This window comes from Opisthocomus hoazin, chromosome 13 (assembly GCF_030867145.1).
Source record: "Opisthocomus hoazin isolate bOpiHoa1 chromosome 13, bOpiHoa1.hap1, whole genome shotgun sequence".
Classification (NCBI taxonomy): domain Eukaryota; kingdom Metazoa; phylum Chordata; class Aves; order Opisthocomiformes; family Opisthocomidae; genus Opisthocomus; species Opisthocomus hoazin.
In genome coordinates this window covers 8,831,512-8,841,362 of record NC_134426.1, presented here as the reverse complement: position 1 = coordinate 8,841,362, position 9,851 = coordinate 8,831,512, and the positions used below count along the sequence as shown (strand labels likewise).

Below are 9,851 nucleotides of genomic sequence, written 5' to 3'. Positions count from 1 at the left end.
ATGGTGATGCCGGTGCCAGGGCAGTGATGGTGATGCCGGTGCCAGGGCAGTGATGGTGATGCTGGTACCAATGCAGTGATGCAGGTACACGGGCAGTGATGGAGGCCTCCATCCTCCCGGTGCTGATGCTAATTAGTGTGATTTCTTCCCTGGGCACCCACCATCCAGAGTGATGCCCATCTACCCATCCTTTTGGTGGCCATCCCCAGCCCAGCTCAGTCACCCGCGGGTGTGGGCAGGGAGCTGCGCTAACCACCCCACCCCACCTCCCACTGCACAAATGACCACATGTAGAGAGAGGCTCTGCAAAGCCAACACCCAACACTTTTAATGAATTAAGCAAGACAGAGGGATATGGGAGAGGGCCGGGGTTGGGGCGAGTGGGTTGCAGGTCTCTGCCTCCAGATTTCCTCTGCACGTGGGTGCTGTGGGGGCCAGTGTTGGATTGCTGGGCTGTGGGTAGCCGTACTCGTTGGCTACTCCATGTCGGTCTCCCAACACTACCTGTCCCCTCCCACTGCACGAAGGACCTTTGCCCCCAGCATCCCCCCAGGGACTAGGTCTTTTGGCAGGCACGTTGCTGCCGTTGATGCTCTCCGCTTGCTGCTTCCTGCCTGCCCTCTGCCAAGCTGTCCCTGTGCAGCTTCCCCTCCCAGAGGGTTTTCGAGTGTTTGGGCACCTAGCGCACCCCCATCTTCTTCCTTTTCTTTGCTGGGGTGTTGTCCTGCACAGAGGTCTCTTGCATCTTGTGGGTTCTGGCAGGTGCGGGGTGCTTGGGCTTCTTGCCGCCCACCTCTCCCGATCTGGGCACCACCCGGCAGGTGACAACTCCCAGCGGCACCATCCAGGGCGTCCAAACACCCCGGGGCTGCCTGCGCTGTGCCTCCTCCATCGGCGGGGCCATGCGGGGCAGGTGAGGCTGGGGGAGAGCCGGGGGGCTGGGCAGGGGACTGAGCAGCGGGATCCGCAGAGGGCTCAGCACAGGACTCTCCGGAGGACTCTTCAGGGGATCCTTCCGGGGACTCTCCACAGGACCGTCCTCTGAAGTGTCCTCTGAAGCCTCCAGAGAACTCTCTGGAGAGCTCTCCCGGGAAGTCTCCAAGGGACTCAGTGGCATCCATGTGGGGAGGTCTGCTGCCAGCCCGCTTTTCTTCCCCTTGGTGTCCTGCCCTGTGGAGTCCGGCACCCCCCGGAAGGGGTCGGCATCCCCCAGCTTCGCTGCTGCAAGGCGATCCTCGGGGTGGTCACTGTCCACCCCGTAGGCCAAGAAGTCAGGGGCTTGGCTGAAGGAGGCAAGGCTGTCGGGGACATCGCAGAAGGTGTTTTCACCATCCACCAGCATCCTCTCTGCCACTTGCTCCTGGTTGCATCCTCCCTCTGCCCTGTAGTGCAAAAGGTGGGGGAGCTCGTTGAGGCAGGTGGTCGAGTTGGGGACACTGGGGACGGTGTCCTCAGGGCTCCCCAGCCCCGCTGCCACTGCTCACGGTGTGGGGCAGCTGCCCTCTGCCACATACTCAGAGTAGTCGGGGAGCTCATGGAGGATGTCGGCAGTCAAGCTGGGGACACTGGCCGTCAAGGTGGTGTCCTCGTTGTCCCCTAGCCACGCCAAGGCCTCTTGTACCTTGGGGAAGGCACCATCCTCTAGGCACTCTGAGAAGGTGGTGATGGCGAGGCTGTTGGGGAAGTCAAGGACATGAGGGACGGTGTCCTCACTGTCCTCCAGCCCCGCCACCGCTGCTCGCTCCTCTGCCACGTACTGGGGGAGGTCGGGGAGCTCGTGGAGGAAGACGGTCAAGCTGGAGCTGTCCGGTAGATCATGGATGGTGGCCTCACCATCTGCGGTGTCGAGCCAGGCGACCATCTGCTTGACGGTGGTGTCCTCCGCCTGCTAAGGAAAGGCCTCGCCAAGGGTGGATGGCCCGTCTTCAGGAGGGTCTGTGGGCTTGGCTGGAGCCATTCGGGTGGTCACCACTGCTGAAGACCGATGCAACCCCCATCCAATGCAAGCTTTCCTCAGCTTGGCCACTCAGCTGCGGGCTCTGCCACTCCCCAAAACTCACCTCTGGGCTTTGTGTGTTTTTCTCTCCCAGACACTTTCCAAACCAGCCCAGCTCCTCCCCAGCTCTCCCCATCTCTCTCCACTGTCCCATCCCTATCCCAGCAGAGCAGCACAATGGGGCTGGTCCCACAGAAGTGCTCAGCACAGGGTGCTGCAGAGCTCTGGCCACTCACCCCACAGCCACTGCCCCTCTGAAGGGCACAGCAGGTCCTGAGGAACAGAGAGGAGTCTCAGGCTCCTCACCAGCCCCAGGGCTGGCACCAGCCATGGCATGAGGAGACAGAGGCCAGCATCTCCCTGTGTCTGCTGGCCTTGTCTCAAAGAGAATCTTATTGCCTAATGCTGGCAGCCCCTTTGTACCAGTCCCTCTTCCAAGCACAAGACTCCTGCCCTGAGGGTTCCCCAGGCATCTCCTGCTACACCAGTAAGAGAAAAGACTGCTCAAACCGGTGCATGAAGAAATAGCTCTGCTCTTGACCAGGGGTGTCATCTTGGGCATTGCCTGGAGTTGGAAGTGCTGCCTGCAGGGCAGTGTCTCCTGAAAGGCACAGGGACATGGTCCCAGGCAGATCCCTGTGGATCACCCATCATTTTTCTCCGCACGGGGCACCCACGCATGAAAGATCCACACAGGCTCATTCTCTAACACATCTCCCCAAACCCTTCAGTGCTGAACCCCTATAGAAGCAAAGCGCAACAGCAGGCTCATAGGGGCAATTACTTCAGCCTGATCCCTACCTCAGCTTTGGAAGAAGAGCCTGACATCCAGACACTGGTACCGAGAAAACCGTCTTTTATTATAGAGAAGAAACAAGACAGTCCTGCTGTACCATTCTGCCAGAGAATCATGCAAAGTCCTCTAGGTCAGACAGGCTGGGTTGTGCCTCTGGGGAAGTTGACTGGATGCAGACATTCCTGGACAAACAGGACTGTCACATACAAAATGCTTCATACACAGGATGCTTCAGAGGTGAATTAGAAATTCACTTCTAAAGAGAGAAGGGCAGCTTATTTCTGCAGGGGAATAAATGACTGAATCATCTTCTTCAGTGCGTCCTTGAGCTCCTGATTCCTCATGCTGTAGATGAGAGGGTTCACAGCTGGAGGTACCACCGAGTACAGAAATGACACCACCAGATCTAGATATGGGGAGGAAGTGGAGGGGGGCTTCAGGTTGGCAAACATGCCAGTGCTGATGAAGAGGGAGACCAAGATCAGGTGAGGGAGGCACGTGGAAAAGGCTTTGTGCCGACCCTGCTCAGAGGGGATCCTCAGCACGGCCCTGAAGATCTCCACATAGGACAGCACAATGAAAATAAAACATCCGAAAACTAAACAGGCACTAACCAGGAGAAGCTCAACTTCCCTGAAGTAGGAGTCTGAGCAGGAGAGCCTGAGGATCTGAGGGATTTCACAGAAGAACTGGTCCACAGCATTGCCGTGGCAGAGGGGGAGTGAAAATGTATTGGCAGTGTGCATGAGAGCATAGAGGAATCCAGTGCCCCAGGCAGCTGCTGCCATGTGGACACAAGCTCTGCTGCTCAGGAGGGTCCCATAGTGCAGGGGTTTGCAGATGGCAAGGTAGCGGTCATAGGCCATGACAGTGAGAAGGCAATACTCTGCTGTGATTAAGAAAAGGAAGAAAAACAATTGTACAGCACATCCCATGTAGGAGATGGCCCTGGTGTCCCAGAGGGAATTGGCCACGGCTTTGGGGACAGTGGTGGAGATGCAGCCCAGGTCAAGGAAGGTGAGGTTGAGGAGGAAGAAGTACATGGGGTTGTGGAGGCGGTGGTCGCAGGCTATGGCAGTGATGATGAGGCCGTTGCCCAGGATGGCAGCCAGGTAGATGCCCAGGAAGAGCCAGAAGGTCAAGAGCTGCAGTTCCCGCGTGTCTGCCAATGCCAGGAGGAGGAACTGTGTGATGGAGCTGCTGTTGGGCATTGGCTTCCCTTCAGCAAGGAGCACTGTCTGAAAAAAAATAGACAGTGACAAGTTAGGGTAGAACTCTCTGACAAAAGTCAAAGCCTTTTCTCCTTGACCCACCCCCCGAGCTACAGGTCATACTCTTTTACTTTTCTAGCAGACCTGCCTTCAGCTTCATGGCTGCAGCTCTGGTCTGTGCTGGCTGAGTGTGCCGTGATGAGCAGGGGTGCTGCCTGCTGGGTGCTGCTGGCTGCCCTGCTCTGCAGCACTGAGTTCATTGCAATGCTGGGGTCAGGGGCCAGTCCTGGTGTTTGACTTTGTCAGACAGATCTGCTCCTACTGCAGAAGGGCTTGTCAGTGTCTGCTTTCCCAGTGCTAAGCAACGGGGATGGCAAAAGGCAATTGGAGAGGGTTTTCTGCTGCTCTCAGGGAGAACAGAGTGAATCCTACCAGCAAAAGTATTGCCTGTGGTTTAGTGCAGAATAATGGAAGGCGGTCTGTCCCTCTGTCTTGTTCCCAGCTGCCCTGGACTTGCACCTTTCTAAGATCAAGGCCGATTATACTCTCTTATTACCCTTAAAAGGAAGCAGACACTGCTATAAGCAGAAAGATCTACTGGAGACAATTAAATGACACCCTTTTTCAAAATCTCCATTCCCCACTTCTAGCCAAGGACTCACATGGCTCATAGTGTCCCCTGGAAGCTGCATGCCGCTTGGATGGACACACCAAGGAGATAGCCAAGGGTCCTAGTCATGGCAACTTATTAAAGGAGAGTCAGCTTATTCCCCAGTCTGATGGACTGCATTACCCAGAGCTTCACAGGTTAGAGGAAAGCTGGCACACCTCACTGCTGTGGACACATCTGCATAGGACGACCCACAGGGTCTGTGCCTGACTCTGCAGCTGAAACTCCCATTTCCAGAGAGCTTGACAGCAATTCCAAGAGCGTCTAATAAAGGAAAGGAGGGACACTGTTGGGGACTCAGGAAACCTTTCCCTTACCCAGCTCTGCACACCATCTTCCAGACATCAACAATGCAGGGCAGTCGTCCTTGGGCCCTGGTCTGTGGGAAACGGGCACATAGCAGGAGAGATGCCCTTCATCTCTTCTTCTAGTTTGCTAGACGAGGAGGTGACTAACGACCTAGGCCCTACGGGTAAGGGCTTTGTTGGGAGGGAGAGGAGACAAGAGGTGTGCTGCTCAGGGAAGAAGTCTGCCCTGCAAGGCATGTCTTGGAGGTTCCCAGGTCTCCCCTGCAACAGCATTTCTATCAGCATTTCCCTCCCTCCCTCCCCACATCTCCGTTGCCTGGAGCTGTCCCTGCTGGGACTTCTTTCTTTGGCACCATGCTGTTGTTCTGCCCATGCTCACAGACACCCCATCCCAGTCCCTGTGGGCACAGCTCTGCCCTGTGACCACTCTGTGTGTGCAGGGCTGAAAGAACAGGTCACACAAACCCTGGTGAAAATGGAAAGGTGATGCTGGTTTTATCTGCAGGCTGGTGAGGGGTAAAGGCACTTGCTGAGGTTCCCAGTAAACCTCAGTGTGATGGCTGAAGAGTCTCAGCCCCTGCTCTGACCTGCACAGATGGGTTCCCATTGCCACCAAGCAGAGCCAGAGAAAAGTGGAAGTGCAGATTCAAGAAAGCACAGGCTCAAGCAGGAATCCCCTGCACTGAACGTACTCGTGAAAAGTCCCTTTGGAAATGACCTGGGCTCAGGAATGACTGGCTCTGTGAGCAGTCCTGACCCACACAGCACCCTCTCCACAGCTGAAGGACCCTGCCCTGCTGGGAGTCAATCCTTCCACCTGCATCTTCTCCTGTGCACCCCCATCTGCACACCCACCTTCACACCCCTACAGCCATCCTCAGGAGAAGGCAGCTGTCACACCCTGTCCCTCTGATGGTACAGCAGGGAAGCCCTGCTCAGGAGCACATTCTCCTCCTCTACACTGGAGTCACTGTGAGAATCCTCTTGATCTCACAGGCTGTAGGGTGTGCCGACTTTTCAGATGCCATCAGGAACATGAGCTGCACTGCTCTGCATCCAGTGACTTACTGTGTAGAGGGCTGTGAAGAGCTCTCACCCAGTCAGGTCTCAGCTCAAGGTCTTCCTACTCCTGATTGCCTATAACCTGCCTCTGCCTCACTGCTCTCCCCTCGGTGCCTTCAGGCAGTGCCCTCAGCCGTGCTGTGCTTTGCAGAGGAGCTGCTCCTGGGCAGAGCTGTCTCTCTGCAGCACTGTCCTGTTGCTATGAGCTCCCTCCACCCCAGGAGCCCAGCCCAGCTCAGCAGCAGAGGAACAGCCCAACGCATCTCTCTTTCTGTTCCCTTTGGACTCCCTTGAGATGTTCCTGGGGCTCCAGGGGAACCTGCTGTGAAACAGGCTGAAGGAATCACTGATCTTCCCTTCCTCAGCTGGGGAGAGAAGCTTACGACCAGCAGTCATTATGCCATAAGAAAAGGAGCTGGGCATGAGAATGACTTTTTTTCTCTCCTATTTAGGCAGGACACCAGAAAGGTGACATTGAAATATCTCTTCTTCCAAGCTGGAGGGGGATGACTTCACTTGAGTTAATTTTGGCATTTCATTTTGGATTTGTATTTCTAGGGCTAGAAACAAATTCAGCTCTCCTTTGTCCATGCCATGTCTCTGCTCTGAAACAAAACCTTTGCACACATGGGGTCTTGGACCCTTGGTACCAGGTTTCCTTACATCAAATATGAGTGTGCCTGGTTGGACAGCATCTGTGTTTCAGCCCAAATGTGCAGCAAGGCCCTCAGCCAGGGGCACAGACAGGATAAGATGCAGTGTTAATGTCAGAGACAGAGCTGTGGCACTGACCGAACCCATTGCCGAGGTGTGGTGGCAGAGGTTGGTACAGCTGGTCTTCAAGGGTAGCACCCCCCAAGCACAGTTACAGCCCAAATGACAAACCAGTCTAAACCTGTAAGGCAATTCCAGGGAATCACAATGAGTGTTGAGTGCTTCAGAAAAGGTTAAAAGAGAAACCAATGGCTCTGCCCCAGAGCGTTTGTGCTTGGGTCGCATTTCTGGGTGTCAGAAAGAGAAGGTGACTGGGTTTCCCCGGAGCAGATTGTGCCTGGCCATCCTCTTTTCTTTCTGGTCTGGACATTGAGAAGTAGCTTTTAACTGCAAGTCAGCAAGGATTTCAGCATCATCTCCCAGATGACACATTCTTGTGTCCAGGACAGGATTTTATGGTCTGTGTGGGTGGATAAGTAGATGATGGGTAAGAAAAACCAGCTGGATGGTAAGGCATGGGGAGACATGGTCAGCGTTTGATACTCGCCCTGGGGACCTGTAACTAGCAGGGAATTGCAAGGGTCTGTCTTGAAACCTGCCCTGTTCAATGTGCTTTTATGACCCAGAGATGAGACAGTCCTTTTTCACAGCATTTATAGAAGACATCACATTCAGGAGAGCAGCCACTACACTAGAGGCCAGCTTGCCATCCCAAGGGACATTGACAGACTGGAGGGATGACACAATAGGAACCTCATGATAGTCAGTGAGTCCTGACCTTGAGGTGGACTAAGACCCTGCAATGATTAAGCCCAGGGACTGCTCAGGCTTCTAGCAGCTCTGTGGGAAAGGATCTTATGTTTTTTGGGTTTCATTAGGCAAAACATGAGCCACCACCAAACAAGGCAGCATCTTGGGCTGTATGAGCAGGAGCACAGCCAGTCTGCTCAGCACTCTTTACATGGTATCCAAAATATTTCCCCTAGGTTTTGACATCCCACCATGCCAGAGAGACCATGATGAACTGAAGCCAATTCAAGGTAGCAGTGCTGAAACCATCAGCCTGGGAGAACTTCAGTAGTGTGAGAAGAAGCTGAGATGGCTGGCCTTGTTCAGCCTCGAGAAGTGAAGATCTTGTGGGGAACATACAACAGCATTGTACAATTCCCAGCAAGATGGAGTTGGGCTCTTGTCCAAGGACAAGAGGCAATGGGCTGCAAGAACAGACATGAAGGCTAGCTATAGGGAAAAACCTTTCTAGCATGAGGATGGTTAAGCACTGGAAGCTTTTTCCAAGGGAATGTGCACTGTGTCTGTCCTGGAATGCAATCAAGGTGTGTTTGGATAAAGCCCTGAGTGCTCTGGTCTCACTCTGCTTTGAGCAGAAGGTTGGTTGAGACACCTCCTGGGGTCCCCTCTGGCCTGAATGATGCTACCCTTCCTTGCTCTTGATATTTCCAAATTACGGAAAACTCCCAGGTTCTCCCTGACCCCAGAAGTAATTCACAGGAAGTGCAGTGCTGCTCCACAGGTGCCCCCAAACAGCCCTGACCACATCCTTTTCTTCCCTTTTCATTTGTCCAACGCCTAGTTCTGCACTTTTACTACCCTGATACCCCTCCGAAACTAACAGCCTACCATGTTAATCCTTTCAGAGCAGGTCACTCAAGAAATGTCAGCATCCATGTAGAGAGTCTATAGATGAGCCAGGCACTGAAGCCATCATTGCAGAAGCACAGATGAGGCATTTGAACAGCTTAGTAAGCCTGGGAACCACCATGCCTTGCCTCCTGAGATTCCTGGAGACAGCTGTGCTTTTTGTCCAGCAAAGTGTGATTCTTCTTTGGCTGTATGGGCCAATCTGCTGACGTATGCAATGTTTCATGTTGTGAACAGAAATAAAACCAACTTTTTGACTCGGTTAGTTTCATTTCACATGCTGAAAGGCAGGGCAGATGAAGGGACCTGAGATCTTCCACGCTCCCTGCTGCGGAGTTATGACTTCAGAGACTGAAAAGGCAGGTAATGGTGTTGTATCTGCATAGCACAGGAAGATTTTGCCATTCTCCATTCCTTCGCACAAACCTGGTTGTCTTCGGCTATAAAAGAAAAAACTCCCTTGCTTCATTTCCTCCTCCGGACAAAAATAAGGAGAAACTGCATGGAGCTGGCAGGTTTATGGGCAATTGTGTCTAAGGGCTGTAAGATTTAAATGATAACAGAGAGGTAGCAATGAGAGGAAAAACACTCTTCTAAGAACTTCATTCCAGAGGCTAGCTACTGAGAACTTAGGGCAATTACTTAAATACAGAACAACTATTGGGAAGGAAATTAAAGAGTTTTAGTTTATTGTCATCATCAAGGATAAGAAGCTGTTCCCTTACAGCACTGTCCTGTTACTGCTGTAACCAAGGTGATGAAATCAGTTCACCATAAACATGAACAATGCTGCTACTATGTCCCTTGTACAGCCCAACCCATCTGGACACTAGGTCTGGGAACAGTAGGAACAGAGACTCTAGTCTCTAGTTGGCCATTAATGTTAAACAATAATAAATAGAAATAGCGTTACCTAATAGCTGCAGGTGCATTTATAGTAAATTAACCGAAGGGGAGAATCATGCATCTCCAAACGGAGAGGTGAGTTTGTAATAAAAACTGGAAGTCGCCTAGAACCAGTCAAGACGACCCTACTGTGTGGATGGGAGCCAGAAGAGAACTGAGTTTGCACAGAAACAAAGGTCAATCAGCAAACACTGTGATGAAGAGGATAAGCCTTCATCTTGGGACCCCCGACGACCACCACTAGGAGGCACTGTGCAAGCACAGTGGGGCGGAGTCTATGGAAATGACTTATTGGAATTGATTTTAATATGAAAGGGATAGGTTATGCATATGTATAGGTGGATTGGGAAATCTAATGAATATGTATATTTTTGATCTATATAAACTGCACGGAAAAGGTATGGGGTATGCACGTTCGGTGGAATGATCCCCCGTTCATCCAGCGCTGCAATAAAGAATGCTGCCTGTTAACACTGCAGTGGTGTTACGAGGTTTTATTCCTGGATTTTTGGTGACAGTTTCTGGTGAC

At 52.8% G+C, this 9,851-nt stretch overlaps 1 protein-coding gene across 1 annotated transcript; it reads right to left on the bottom strand.

Moving 5' to 3' along the window:
• Positions 1 to 3,067: 3,067 nt before the first annotated feature.
• On the bottom strand, positions 3,068 to 8,149 carry LOC142362987 (olfactory receptor 14A16-like). Its single transcript, XM_075434557.1, has 2 exons — positions 8,134 to 8,149; positions 3,068 to 4,011 (listed from the first exon to the last, which is right to left on the bottom strand). The coding sequence occupies exon 2, from the start codon at positions 4,001 to 4,003 to the stop codon at positions 3,068 to 3,070; it is 936 nt and encodes a 311-aa protein (XP_075290672.1). The 5' UTR covers positions 4,004 to 4,011; positions 8,134 to 8,149.
• Between the last annotated feature and the right edge of the window lie 1,702 nt (positions 8,150 to 9,851).

Coding starts and splice junctions, on each gene's coding strand:
- LOC142362987 (XM_075434557.1), bottom strand. CDS start 4,003: ATGCCCAACAGCAGCTCCATCACACAGTTCCTCCTCCTGGCATTGGCA.